At 40.4% G+C, this 15,467-nt stretch overlaps 2 protein-coding genes across 2 annotated transcripts in view; one reads left to right on the forward strand and one right to left on the reverse strand.

Moving 5' to 3' along the window:
- Positions 1-7,690, forward strand: part of LOC141001168 (anoctamin-1-like) — an 88,460-nt gene extending 80,770 nt beyond the window's left edge. The window contains exons 22-24 of the mRNA XM_073472156.1: positions 3,831-4,015; positions 6,559-6,664; positions 7,087-7,690. Of these exons, the coding sequence (XP_073328257.1) occupies positions 3,831-4,015; positions 6,559-6,664; positions 7,087-7,341 (546 nt within the window). The 3' untranslated portion in view covers positions 7,342-7,690. The remainder of the gene's footprint in view (positions 1-3,830; positions 4,016-6,558; positions 6,665-7,086) is intronic.
- Positions 7,691-8,633: 943 nt separating this feature from the next.
- Positions 8,634-13,911, reverse strand: LOC141001368 (uncharacterized). The gene is made up of 3 exons (XM_073472421.1): positions 13,823-13,911; positions 13,376-13,688; positions 8,634-10,597 (listed from the first exon to the last, which is right to left on the reverse strand). Exons 2-3 carry the CDS (start codon positions 13,566-13,568, stop codon positions 9,390-9,392), a joined length of 1,401 nt encoding a protein of 466 aa, XP_073328522.1. The 5' UTR covers positions 13,569-13,688; positions 13,823-13,911; the 3' UTR covers positions 8,634-9,389.
- Positions 13,912-15,467: the final 1,556 nt, after the last annotated feature.

A 15,467-nucleotide genomic window follows, 5' to 3' on the forward strand; every position in this document is an offset into this window, starting at 1 on the left:
AAGGTTCCTGAGATTAAAAAAAATAGATAAATATGACCATGAAGGGTGTTTATTCGCCCATTACATTCCAATTGTCTCTAATTGTCTCAAACTAATTAACTCAACTCTGTGTATGCCTGTTGAGACCAGTCATGCGTGGAGGGGCTGCACTCCCTCGACGTCACCACTTGAAATTCTCTTCACTGAGTTGCATGGTATTGTAATGGATAGTAAATCATTTAGTTAGAAAACAAACAGATTTTAATCTGCATTTTTGAACAGTCTATGGATAAGTAGTCAGAATATCAAAACATAAACAACCAAGCCTTGGACATTTTGGATTCACCAAACAAACAAAGACAACGACGAGTAATGACAACCCTGCACCGGCTACAGGTCCTGCTGACAGTGACAGCTCCATGGATGAAGAGACGTCAGTGACAGACACCACTACTGCCAGCTGCAGCAGTGAACCTTTCAACTGAACAAGAAAACAATGTGTGAGTGAACAAAAAGGAATACATAGCTCTTCACCAAAACTCAAAAGTTAGGATTTACAGTATACATGAAGGCAAAGAGCCTGCTGCTCGCCAGAGGGCAACTGGAATACATCTGTTCGAAGAATGGATGAATGTGTCTTTCAGATCTGCCAATATGGTAGCAAAGGAAAAAAATGCTTACAGAAAGCTCCCTGCTGTAATGTCCCTATAAAAACGTAATAATACTAACGTGGGAAATGTCCACAAATCGGACCATGCTTGTGCTGAAATAATTGGACACATCGACAGTGAAACGAAAGGACATTTTTGGGATATTGTTCAGCTTTCAGAAGGCAAATATGGTGAATCAATACACAGAAGTTTGAGGAACAGCTTCAGACAGGCCGGACTGGATGATGAGGTTTTGGGAAATAATTTTCGTCATAGCAACAGATGAAGCAGTGGTACTATGGCAGAGTCGTTGGACTCGTGACTAAACAAGATTAGTCAATATTTCTACAAAGTACAGTCTATACAGTACACTGTCTAGCTCACCAACTTGAGTAAGCCATCAAAGACTCACTAAAGGAAGTAGCTGGGTTTCACTAATTTGAAAAACTGTATGCCGCCTATGAAGAGTCAAAAAAACACTTGTCTGCTCCAGGAATCAGCTGCAGATTTAAACATGCAAATCCTGAAAATATGCCATATCTTTACTATCTGTTGGGTGGCTACAGTAGAAGTTTTAACACTGTGAAAGTGGTATGGAAAGATTATCCCACGCAAATTCAGAGCAGCAAAGGAGGACACATCTTGCTTTGAGAAATTCAGGGGCCTGCACAAACTTCTCACAAGCACTGGATTTTTGGCTGATTTGGCCTGTATGAAGGATGTTCTATGAGAACTACATGGTCCATGTCCATGGTTCTGACGTCAAATTACGTACTTATTCCACTTATTTGTGAGTTAAGTCAAAACATAGATGAGCAAAGCAGACACACAGGCAGAAGTCCCTCCTCGCAGATCACACAAGGTGATGGTCCTTTTAACTTATTTATTCATTAGTTTATTATAAAGATCAGCTTCACGTGTGATTAAAAAAATGCAGTTGAGCAGACTCACTTCTTGACCAGCCTGGAAAAATGTGCATCTGTGCGATAGACAGATCTGTTCATAGACAGACAGATAGACAGAACACGCCATTTGGTTATCCCACTCCTTTTCGTGGTAAAATAAACTTCTGCCCAAATTCCATTTTTCCCTCATTGACTGCAGTCCACAGACTGGAAAACAACAGGAGAGTGAAGGGACAGAGGGAGAGAGAGCACAAGCTGCAAACAGCGGTTTTTTTTCTCTGTCAAAGAAATCTCTGTTAAAAACATACGTTTGCTAAGAAGCACGTGTCCCCCTGCTTCTGTGATGTTGTTTTTTGTTTGCTCTGATAATTAAATGTATTCTCTGATTTTGAAACAGTAGATTTATGTTGTTGTTATAAAGCCTCTATAAAATGTCTATGACAGTATTAACTGTTTGTAGTCATAGTTTAATAGAGGTGTGCACTGGAAAATAGGGCTCCCCCGAAAACTGGTTCTCCAGCAAAGACAAAGACAACATCACTGCCAACCTGAACCCTCATCAGTATGCCTCAGAGATCCACAGAGGATGCCATATCTACTGCCCTCCATTCTTCATGGAGAATAATCAATCAATCAATCAATCAATCAATCATTCAATCAATCAAAGCTTTATTGTCATTTAGCTGTACCAACAAAAGTAGTGCAGCAAAAATGAGATTGTGTTTCTTCGGGATCCCGTAACACAAACACAATAAATACTCACAATATATTACTATAATAATTTAAAACTAAAACTATGACTAAGGCTCATGAAGTGCAGTAGTGCGCATGCTCCAGATCAGCAGTTCAGCAATCTAACAGCTTGTGGAAGGAAGCTGTTGATTAGTCTGTTTGTTCGGCCTTTTAGACTCCAGAACCGATTTCCTGATGGGAGCAGTTCAAAGAATGTGTGGAGAGGGTGGGAGGGGTCCCTGACGATGTTCAGTGCCCTGCTCCTGCAGCCGCTTAGGAAGAGTTCTTGGACAGAGGGAAGGGAAACTCCAATGACCCTAACAGCTCCTCTAACTATTCTCTGCAGGGCTTTTTTGTCTGACATACTGCAGCTGGAGTACCATGTCGAGATACAATATGTCATAACATAAGAACAGCTACATCAGGATGCTGTTTGTTGACTTCAGCTCAGCATTCAACACAGTCTCACCCATGAAGCTGATTGGAAAACTAGACACTCTGGGCTTGAACACTCTGCAACTGGATATTGGACTTCCTCACAAGCAGACCCCAGAGAGTTTGGATCGACAGTCACACCTCCTCTATGTTAGTGCTCAACACTTGAGCCCCCCAGAGCTGTGTGCATCGGCCACATTATGAACAATGATGAGAGTTCACATCGGGAGGAAACCACCAATCTTTCAGAGTGGTGCACAGAGAGCAATCTACTGCTCAACTTCGGCAAAACCAAGGAGCTGATTGTTGATTTTAGAAAAAAGGAGGAGAAGACACACCCCTGTCTACATCAGTGGAGCTGAGGTGGAGCAGGTGCCTAGAACTAAATTTTACAGAGGAGCAACAGAAAGCACCCTGACTGGAAACATCACAGACTGGCATGGTTCATCACGGCCCAGGACAGGAAGGCTGATTAACCACCAATGCTGATGAAAATCGCACTAAGATGTCTGCTGCTTTCTTTCAAAATGTGTGCTTGAACTCAAAAATCATATGCTTGTGCTCACATTTCTTCTTCTTGCACAGATGTGAGCATGAGGAGAATAAATCTGAGCACGAGAAGGAGCTGTGTCACTGAAAAGGAATGAAATCATGCTCTCAAACTGAAAATCTATGCTCTTGAATAAAGATAGGATAATTCTTCCATAGTGTTAAAATAAATCTAAACATGTGCAAACCGGTGTGCAACAGATTATGATTATTTATCCAGCACAGCCCCTGTATGATATGAAATACAGTCAGAGAATTGATACTGCTTTGGGATTCCTCACTGCACACATGAAGGTGCCACTTTGCAACTGGCAGAAAGAAAACAACATGTTGGATTTTATGGGGCTGGATCATTTTACATGTTTGCTGCAGTAACCGAACTGCAGTGAACATGTCTGACACTTTACCACTGAGGTTACAGTTGGTTGTTGCTGTATGTTGTTACATTCCACACTGTCTTGTTTACTCATGCAATATGAAAGTCATTCACATTAGACTAACTCCCATTTTTGTCCATAATCTCTGAACCCCACCCCCTACCCCTACACACACACACCACCTCCCCAACCACAATTTCTAGGCATTTGTCATCTCCTTTACTTCAGACTTCATCCCTCGAATGGTCTACCAGTACATGTACAGCCCTGATGGCTCCATGCATGGATTTGTCAACCATACGCTGTCCTATTTCAATGTCAGCCACTTCCAAGAAGGCAAAGAAACCATGGATCCATTGCAACTTGGCTACCCCGTTGAGATCTGCAGGTGGGAAACCAATCTCATTTTAGGAGAACAGTAATCACCAAATTATTGTACCACAAAAGTGAAATAATAAAAAATACCAAAAGAAACACATTTTTTAACATTTAACATTTTTTCTAACAAGCGTTGTGTGTGTTGTCTCATGCACAAACCAACGAATCTAAGGAATACGTTTCAAAAAGGCAATGGTTCCTCACCTACTTCCCCAACCGCCCATTCATACTTCCATCCAAGTATACATGAATGTTATCCAGTCCAGGCTGGTTTTGATTTCCAACAGTTAAGACTGTGGTGATAATCCTCATCATCAGAATCACGTTTTCAGTAGTAGGTTTTCACACAGAAGGGATTTGCTTTGTTTTAGTGCATAACAATTAACATAGACAGGAGAAAAAATAAGAACTGCAAAATAATCATTACATACATATTTTTTTATAGGATACTGATGCCATTCAAAGTTTTGTTGTATTTTAATATGCAATGACAATAAAGTATCTATCTATCTATCTATCTATCTATCTAAGTTACGATAAAAAATATGAAAAAAAAACCCAACATTAAATAGATATTTTTTTAAATAAAAAGAACTGTACAAAGTTCAAAACAAAGTGGATGGAATGTGTAATATGTTGATTAAGGTATGTTCAAAAGTTCACAGAATAAAGTACAAGGAACATGTGAAATGTGCAGAGATAATAATCCAAAACACATTCACGTGGAGACTGTATGTTAATGTAGCGTGGTGTGTCCATGGTGCAGGATAACAGTCTTTGTAATGAGGGTCCTGGGGCTTGTTGCTGAGGCCAGTCGAGAAGAAACAATTCTTGTTTTGGTCCTGATGAAATACAAACTCACTAGCCTGACATCGCCAGACCAATTCAAAATAGTCCAGATCCTCTCAGTTCATTTTCAGTTTTCAAGGGGCGTTATTAATACTTGCAGACCACAATGCCTCTAAAATTGCAATTGGACAGACCTACAACCAATCAGAGCCACAAAACTGTCGTAGCTAAGCTGAGCTAGTTAATGTGACAGCAGAACATGCACAGCTCAAAGAGTTCAGCTTGTTAGCTCCCAATGAATGCTGTTTTAGGGAAGCTATTTAGTGGTCTGCTGCTTTCTTTGTATTGGTGTTGTTAAAATGTTGGTAACCGTGGACGCATTTGGACCAAAGTTAGTAGTTAACAGGGTCAGCTGTTAAACTGTGCTGGCAGAATGCTTGAGAAGTTTCACAGGCTAAGGAAAGAAGCTGCACTGAAACAAAGTGTACCTTGTGTCACCAGTGTAATCTTTTATCCAAAGGGGCCACCAGAATCAACATGAAAAAATAAAAGTTCCTGTTAGTAGCTTTAAGTATATTCTGTTGAACAGGTTAGCATAACTTTGGTAACCAGGGTTGCTAACCATGGTTCTAGTAATTTGAAGTGACCCTTTAACCTTGAGGAACAAAAAAGTTCACCATTTGTAAAGCACTGTGAAGTCCTTAAACACAATAATACAACCTCATATTTAATATAAATCATCCCCAACACGCTGACAGTGGCCTAAGATATATTACTATTAGCGGTATGGTTTAGCCTACAATACACAGAAATTTCTGTCTCTGCATAAAGATTGGCCTATCTGCAGTGAAACCACAACTGTAGTCACTAACGGTACAGTAAACTGTGTTTCTATTATTACGGTCTGTTGTCATGTCTTTTGTTATTCACTTTAACCCAGGGGTCTCAAACTCAAATTAGCTTGGGGCCACTGCTGGTATTGTCATCTAATAGGAGGGCCAATACAGCAAGACATTACATCAAGTACTACAAGAAAGTGCAATATTTCTGAAAATGTTGTTTCCTTTTACATCTATTATTAACATAATAGTAAAAAAATTCAAACAGCAGTTTGTATACATGTTTATATGACTAATTTTTAACAGTTAGTGCAAATATTTTTCCATACACTAACTTAAATAACTTATTGAAACCTTGCACAGAACTAACAAATGAAATGCATTTTTACTTTATTTCTTGCCAGACACCTTGTAGCACTTCTGCTCACATTTTCTTCATATTTAACAAAAATAAAGTGCAAACAGATGTTAACATCTGTTTGCATAACGTCACCGCTGACTTTCGCTTTCACACTGGACACAAACCGTGGTCTCCTGGGTCAAAGTGTCGTGCTTGTTTGACCTGATCATCCGTCCCTGACCGCCTCCCTATGCAGAATGTATAGCTCTGTGTTACTTCACTTGACTTCCTCCTTTGCTGCTGTAATAATTTCTACAGCCACCACATGTCAACACCTAACAAGAAACTCGCCATGTGCACCCTGAAGAAATGTGCATAAACACTGCATGAGCCCAAGTGCTAGCTTAACACCAACAGGAAAATAGAGCCCATTGTGTTCTAATCAGACAGTGATTCAGTCACCAGCTTCAACTCATTATGGCACCTGCAGCTAGCAATAGGAGATTATGTTGCATTAAGAAGAAAGTTGCTGGATTATCAAAAAATGTCAGAACTGAATTTTTTTTTGTTTTTTAATCTCTAAAGGTATAAGGACTACAGAGAACCTCCTTGGTCAACCAATCCATATGAGATCTCCAAGGAATTCTGGGCGGTGCTCGCTGTCCGACTGGCCTTTGTCATTGTGTTCCAGGTACAGTGAAAAATGTTGAGATGTAACAAACAGATGACTAATGCTATACATTCAGATTTGTCAGACTGTACTTTGCTAGCCACATGACTTTCCTGTTTTTTCAGTGTCATTCTTAGACAAACACTCCATCACTAACAGATGCACCAAATATCATGCACATTGATAGGCAGAATGGCTTAGACATAGAAATTGTTCTAAAATGCAAATTGGGGTTTGGGTTTTGCATTACACACTATGTAGTCCATTCCTTCCATTATCAATGTGTATGTTTTAAAGGTCCAGTGTGTAGGATGTAGTGCCATCCAGCAGGTCAGGTAGCAGATTGCAACCAAGTCAACGGTCCTCGCCTCATCCTCCCTTCGATGGTCGATTATAAACACAACAAAACAAACCTAAACTTTCCTTCAATTTCTCTTTGCCAGAATGTTGTGATGCTGATGAGCGACATCGTTGACTGGCTAATTCCTGACATCCCTAAAGACATCAGCCTCCAGATCCACAAGGAGAAGATTCTATTGGTAGACCTCTTCATGAAGGAAGAGCAGGGCAAGGTCCAAATCCTTGAGAGCCGGTTGTCTACAGGGGGCAAGGAGAACTGCAGCAGGAGCAACAACAACAACAGCACGATGGCTCACCCGCGCTCTGGACTGCACGCCGACAGCACTAAAAGCCTCTAATGCTCGTAACAATTCATTCTTAGTTCAGTCTTAGTTAGCAAGCCAAAGTCTGCTAGCACCCTGCTTGCTCAGGCCAACCTAAACTGTGTTTATGTTCTTATTCAGATCATTCCAACAACTGGGAGCACAGCTGTCTGAGGTTTGAGGAGAGTAAAGGGGAATGTGTGGGGCCAATTATGCCGCAATGTGTGTGGAGAGTTGGGAAACTATCTCAATCCATACATGTGTACTCAGACAAATCTGTAAATGTGCAAACGGATTTGAGAATATGTACAAGAATAATGCATGCTCAACTTTGCCACGTGTACACAAATCCCACATGTGCATATGATATACAGTATGTGTAAGAATAAAACTGTGTACTCAAGAAACTCAACTTCTTTTGTTTTGTTGCTGAACCTGGAATTTTTGTTTTCTATTTCAGTTATATGGGTTTGTGCTTTTCATCTGTTTTACCAGCTCTAAACTTTGGTGTGGTCCTTTATTAAACAAGGACAATTACAAATTGGACCTTTGAGAAAGGGCTGTGAATCCTTAGTTAATATCATTAACATTTCATTTTGTGCTGATCATGCACAACAACTTGCCCTCAGCAGGCCATTAAACTGAATGATTGTAAACAAACTTTTTCCTGTTAATTTGTTTGTCTCAAAACATAGAGTGACACATAACTTGAGTGTTGTGCAGAAGTCATGGGAAGTCATGGTAATTCTCAAGTAACATATTTAACATTTCTTTGAAAGTACCCCCCAGTTGAGACAATAACTACCTCAAAATTGACAATATGATTTAATAGTAATATTTTGCTATTTTCCAATAAGAACTTAATTAAAAGCTGGTAATTTCTTTCAAACATTTCCATGAAACTTCCACCTGGTTCCTGCCTAACCTCTGCAGGTCAGTAAACCATTTAACCATTGCCATTTTCATCTTCACCATTTTTTATAGTGTTAATAATTAATGTTACCTAACCCACATATTCACCTGACGTGCACCTCTCATTTTGACGTGTGACTTTTTTCAGTTTGTGCACATAAAACAAATGCTGGGCACGCTATAGTAGTCTGTAGTCATACATTTATATTAGAAAGGTGTTTGAATTGATCCTTTCTCAGCATTAAATGGATGCACACATCTCTTAAGCATTCCATATCAATCTGCAACATTATTATTAATCACTATTGTTCTTAACCTCTTGTTGTTAAACCACCACTCCAACTATCTGCCTTCTATAGTATTTACAGAAATGTCTGTGATGCATTATAGACTCATATATGACACAGGACAGTGCATGAGGCGCATCATAATTTAAAGTTTTATTTCACCGATAAAATAATTGGCTGCAATTTACATTGTACAATTTACAAGTGATTTAAATACCCACCAGCTATCAGACAATTTACAACTTCAGCTCAAAGAGACCTTTATTGGTCAAATCTATCATGATGACAGCTTTCAATCATCTGACCCGCCAGATGGTTTGCTACACAGAAGTATCTCAGAAGTTGTCCTTGAAAACAGTTGGGAGAGGTAAAATGTTTGTTCCATGGTCTCTATAGAGCCCAATCAGAACAGACAGCGCTAAAGACAGCAGAACTGTTTAGAGGAACATGAAGTGTTGTGAATGTGACAACACAACAAGTTTACACTAAATAAATGTATTGAAGTACAGTGTTGTAGGTGAAAGTACTTTGAGTTGGGAGTTACAGACACTTGTACATGTGTACATTCTATCAATGGGAAGTAACCAGGTACAAGTAGTGACCAGCTGGGGCCGATCATTGATCACTGGACTGCTTCCAGTGATCGATGATCAGCCCCAAAAATCCTGATCGGGGCACCCTTAAAACTATCAGTTGGTTCTCTCACTGGTCTCACACAATCATCTGTCTATTGAAAATAATTCAAAGAGAACAAGACCCTGTAGAAAATATGATCCCCCCACTCATGACTGGTCTCACATTTTTGGGTGAATTTATACTTTAATCCATTGACACAGATAGTAAGAAATTGATAGTGGAAGGTTTCTCATTTATATCTCTGCAGTTTCATCGACCGCTGCTCTCAGTTACACACTTGTGGTTTTTCACACGCGACTGTCTAGTGAACTTTTTATCACAAACATGGCAACTGAAAGACTTCTCCCCTGTGTGGAGTGTCATGTGTTGTGTCAGATGTCCTTTTTGTGTAAATCTTTTCTCACAAAGTGAGCAGCTGAATGGTTTCTCTCCTGTATGGATCCTCATGTGCTTTACCAGTGACTGACTCAGACTAAACCTTGTTTCACACACTGAGCAGCAGTAAGGCTTCTCTCCTGTATGAACTCTCATGTGCCTGGCCAGAATTCCCCTCCGGATGAAGCTTTTAGAGCAGACTGAGCAGCTGAATGGCTTCTCTCCTGTGTGGGTTCTCATGTGTGTGCTCAAACCTGTGCTCTGTGTAAATCTTTTACCACAAACTGAACAGCTAAAGGGTTTCTCCCCTGTGTGCGTTCTGACATGCTTCACAACATCTCCTTTGTTAATAAATTGTTTCTTACAGACTGAACATCTGAAGCTCTTTTTCCCTGAATGAACCGAAACTGAGCAAACAAATAGTTTATCTCCTGAAGGACTTTTCTTGTGCCTACAATCCTTTGTGTCAAATGTTTTACGTTCAGGGCAGTTCAGAGACTTCTTGGCGGTGTTACATTCTTCTCCACCTTCAGGAACACCGTTGTTTGTCACCATTTTTAAATGTGACCGAGGCTTCCTTATCTGCTTCCAGTCAGAACTGTTTTCAGTCTCCGACTCAGAAGAGTCTGAAGTTTTGTCATCTCTAACTGGTCGTCTGAAAGGCACATTTCTCAGGGTCTGCTTTAATTTCACAGGGTTTGAATCTGTCTGAGGTTCCATGCTCAGCTTCCAATCATCATCACTGTCTTCAGCTTGTTCAGAACAGTCTGAAGTGTCATCATCATCAACTGGTTGATGGCTATCTGGATCTGAAGCCCTGGTTAGTTGTGACCCTCCACAGTCCTCTCCATCACTTGCTGTTTCCACCTGTTGAGCTGAACTGCTGGCTGGAGGTTCTGCCTCTCTGTTCTGTTCAGTCTGTCTCTGATGAGGCTGTGAGGACTGAGTGCGCTCTTCATCATCTTCACTCTTCACAGGGTCAGGTCCATGAAGCTGCTCTCCCGTCTGACTGCTCCACATTTGCTCCTGTTCTTCTTTTATATGTATGGCCTCGGGGTCCTGCTGGACATCTTCAGATAATACTGAAATAACAAACAAACACATTAAAGCAGACACTTTGACGTTTCCAGAAAAGTGATCATGTTTTCAACCCTGCTTGAACAAACCAAGCACTGTGGTAACTAATTTTTTTCAGCTGGCAACATAAGGGCTGTGAGTACATTAAGTACATATGAGTTGTGAGTAGGCAGGTTTTTTTTAAACTCATCTGAAAATTCAAACATGCAGCACCCTGCCATCTAAGAAGACTACATTGCTACTGCAAACACTGCTCGATGTGTTTACAGTGATATACTAGCGGGGCAAATTATATTTTTCCCAGGATGGGGGGTCGTCGTGTGAATATCTGTAACTCAAATATTGCCTATCCTATGGAGAGCTCATTGAATCAGTGTTTCCCACAGGTTGAGAATATACTGTAATTAGGGATGTCCCGAGCCGATCTGCGGGATCGGGGCCGATATGGGCATTGTTTCACTGATCGGGATCGGCAATTTTGAACGTGGACCCAAGCCCGATTATTTTTACGTCAGCTGTAAACGGAGCACAATTTGTGGAAGAACGCAGATGCACGCGAAACGTTAGTCTGGCAAACCTGTGGATAAAATGTCTGCAGTGTGGAAATATTTTAAATTAGAAAGCGAAAGCGGTCCAACGGCGACATGTAACATCTGCAATACGACCGTTTCGCGAGCTGGTAACAAAAGAGCTGCATTTAATACTACACATTTGATACGGCGCATAAAAAACAAACACTCAAAAGGACCACAATGAGTTCATTCAAGCAATACAGGCAAAGGCACCGAAGCAACAAACACTTGCGGATACTTTCAAAAGGAAAGAGAAATATCCTCGAGACAGCGACATGGCCACAATTATTACAGAGAAGGTCACTGAATTCATCGCTCTGGATAACCAGCCCACCTCCGTGATAGAGGATCAGGGTTTAGTTATTGAATTTGTTTACATGGTTGTTTTTGTTAAAAAACAAAAAACATATGAAAACCAATGTTGCAATAGCATATGCAGAATAAGAGCCATATGAAAGTATTTACTTTGTTTCAACAAAATAAAAAAACCTATTAAGGAACAGCTTGGATGCAGGTAATTTTTTCTTAATGCAGCTATATTATCTAGGAAAATATTAGTTAGGGCTAAGTATCGGATCGGGACTCGGTATCGGCAGATACTAAATATTAAATGACTCGGATCGGGATCGGGGTAAAAAAAACTGTAATGGCAGGTGGTGCGGCTTGTGATGGCGTTTTGTGTGACGACACAGCATGTGGCAACGTGGTCTTCAATAATAAGTTCAATACCAAACAAACAAAGGTTTATAAAGAAGTTTTTGGTCTATACGGTGCTGGCCATGTGCAGTTCGAAAATGTTTACCCTACTGCTGTAGGGTAAGGGGGGTAAGGTCCGCAGTCCTTGGCTCTGGAATCTTTAATCCAGGAATCTGGAGGTCTTGTCTGGCCTGGCTTGACATCAACTTACAGTCACTGACATGGCCATGAATTGTTCATTAATCACTTGCCTTTCTAAATTGTCAGGAAATGATTATTCCTTTAACTTCAACAAAATATATACATATAATGTACTATCGTCATATTTTAAATAACCTTTACAGAAAATTAATTTCTAAATAAAGTGAACCTAAACCCCCGGGCCGGGCAAAGCCTCTGCACATGGGACGCTGCTCTACCAAGCGAGCTAATGGGCGCCCCCTGAACTTCTATTTTAACTCAACATTGTACATACATTTAAATTCAATGCACTTGGCCTATGTATGGGAAACACTGGGCATAACTTCAGCAGCTACCAACAACCACTAGGGCTGTCACTTTTTATTCAAAAATTCCAACATTCTTTCAAACGTGAAGTGAAAAGTTAATATTTGAGCTGCAATAACCCAAGCCCATAAGGTCGTTTGGTGTAGTTTCCCTCCTGACCAAGCTAGTGTTAATGTTATGTTGTTTTGCTACAAAAATGGAGGACCAATTATTTTACACTTGGCAGAGGATCCTGTCAGGGGTGTGGTATGAGATTTAAGTGATGGGAGACACAAATGATGTTCTCTCTGTCGAGACAGTGCAAACTACTGATTTGTCAGTTTTGCAGCATTTTTGCTTTACTGAGTTGAATTTTTGGGTTTTACATGGAAGTTCATGTCGTACTTTTTCAAATAAATAATGGAGCAGCCGATGTCCCAGACTGTAGCACTACATTTGTGTCCAGCAGGCCAGTACTTTTTAAATAAAATAAATAAAGGATTAAAAACACTGTCTACAATGTATTAATATATTAAGAATCTGCATTAAAATATCTATCTGGCATGTACTCTATATAAATACCTATATAGAAAGATGCATCTTTTTAGATAAATATTGACATTTCAGTTTCAGAGGGGTGGATGTTATAAAAGCTAAACTAAAAAAAATAATAGTGACCAATTAAATACATTTACTTTTTAATTTAAATGTAATTTAAACTCTTCCAGCCTGTCCACACCTGCCCCTGTCCTTCCAGTGTCACTGCTGCTGCTGCTGCTTCTGCTTGCTGCTGCCGCCTACCGCTGCTTCTGCCTGCTGCTGCCCGCTGCTAAGTTACTGTCTGAACATTTTACAGCAAAAGCCACAAAAATATTTCCCGAATCAGATTTCCCTTTAAAACGCTACATTATTCCGAACTATTGGAATATTATCACATTACGCGATCAGCTGACAGTGATGTAACGTTAGCTAACGTGTTTTCCCCTCAGAACAAGTCGCAGGTGTGGAGGAGCGCTTTAATGCACTTACCTGCTCTGAGTAACCGAACTTCAGGCTTCAGAACAGCATCCAGCAGTTTCTGTTGTCGCTCGTTCTCCCGCACTGTCCGAAACAGCTCCTCTTCATACTCTGCTATGGTTCTTTCAAACAGTCTCAAAATGTCCTCCGCGGCCGCCGTCAGCCGCTGCTGCACCAGCTCTCTCAGCAGCTCCACTTTGGACATGTTGCAGGACGTCTTCAGGGCTCTTTTCTAGGTTCTAGAAACCTCTTCTAGGTTTCTGGATCTGGATCTAACAAGACAAGTCAGGTTCCGCTCCCAGCCAGCTGACATGACTTCCGTGTTCTGCAAGCAGGAACAACAGGGAGACTTCTGGTACAGATCTTTCACAATAATTGTCACCTTCAGAAAGGCTCACTGATAAAAGCATTCGCCTTATTCACCCCGGACGCTCGAACAAGCCTGAGGGGTACACGTACCACTTCCGGGAGTTCTCACAGCAGCGATGGCCACAAGAGGTCCTGGCTGCAGACCTCCACTGTGAGGTCGCTACCGCCGCAGGCTCCACTCTCAGGCCGCCTCCACTGTCAGGACAGGAAATGCACGGGATACATTTCAAAAATAAAATCGCGAATGCACTTCCGGTTGAATCGTTTTCCTCACAAATGCATTAATTAGTAAACAATATGACGTAAAATCTATTAATTCCTTGCCTATAGTATAAATCGTTATATCGTATTTTTATAGTAAACTTTTTTGTTTGTCGTTTTTGGTCCGTGTTTTCCTTTTATGTTGCGCATGAGCCCCAACGTGGGCATTTTGATTTATTCTGTCCAAATGTAGGACAAAAAGCCAGACTAATATACACTGCACTGCGTAATTTTACAACTTAGTCATTACGAAAAACAAACGGTGGGTGATATGACTCGGGGCTCAATAGTCTATTTGCAGCCTACTACAAAGCTGAGGATCTTGAAAAGAGAAGGTCAAATAGTTGATAAATGAAAACAATGGAGGGCAGGAATAAAATTGCTCAGTGCACAAATTGTCTTTTAAGTTATTACTCATATTCATAAGACAACATCTCATAAGATGTCATTGGCCTATCCATTTTATTGTGCACTATACAGTACTTAACTGACTTTTTATCATTTAACTTTGACTTTATTGCACTGATCTTTTTCTATATATTTTTTAAATTTTTTTCCTGTTGTATTATTCTGTATTTTTATTCTTTACCACCATAAATTTCATGTTTGGTTCTATGTCTATGCTAATTATGTTCTTGTTCTGCTGGAACACCCAAGTAGCTACCACTAAATACTACCCTTACTCTTGATATCTACAGTATAATCCAAGTGAATTATTAAGTGATCCATGAGACAAACAAAAAACACACCAAGTCACAACATGAATAAATGTTCTGTAGCCCTTTATTCTTTATTCTAACACAAACTCACTCATCTGTGTGACATTCACAATAGGCCAAATAATTTCTTCTGTCCATTATTTCTTCGCAGAATTTCCACATGTCCTCAGTATTGTAAAACGTGAACTTGAAGGGCTCCAGGATTGTTTCCTTTTCATGCTCATCTACCTCTTCTTTCCACACCCTCCCATATTGCAGAGCAGCCTCAGCCTGTTTCTCTTCCCCCAAGCACAGAACATCAGGCAGGTCCACTTTAGCAGACAACAGTTGTCTGTTGGCCTCAACCCACTCTGCTGCATGTCTGCAATCATGAAGAATGCGATCTTCAACCGAGTCCTATGGAAAAGACAGAAAGAAAGATGTCTGTACATAGCTGCTGCACCAACAGTATCTAACCAATAGATACTGTGAAAAAGCTTACCCCTTCCACTGGTGTGTCCACATCGGCAGGTCTGACTGAGACCTCAGCCTGCTGCTCTTCTTCCTGAAAATATATAGATAAGCAAAATGATCAGTTGTAATATTCAAAACACAAGCTCCAAAAAGAAGAAAAATCAAAGATCCCATCAGTCAGTCTGGAGGTCAGAGGGCCCTTCTCAGACGTCACTCTAAATGTGTATTTCCTTCCTCAGTATCAAAAATAAAAGTACTGATGGTGCAGAAGCTACTTCTAGGTAATTTCAGTTACTATTTGT

The sequence above is a fragment of the Pagrus major genome, chromosome 8, assembly GCF_040436345.1.
Source record: "Pagrus major chromosome 8, Pma_NU_1.0".
NCBI lineage: Eukaryota > Metazoa > Chordata > Actinopteri > Spariformes > Sparidae > Pagrus > Pagrus major.

What these genes read in the sequence shown, in the direction of transcription:
- LOC141001368 (XM_073472421.1), bottom strand. Translation starts at nt 13,568, where the DNA reads ATGTCCAAAGTGGAGCTGCTGAGAGAGCTGGTGCAGCAGCGGCTGACG. An exon ending in AGTTCGGTTACTCAGAGCAG is followed by an intron (nt 10,598 to 13,375) that starts GTAAGTGCATTA and finishes TTGTTATTTCAG; the next exon opens with TATTATCTGAAGATGTCCAG.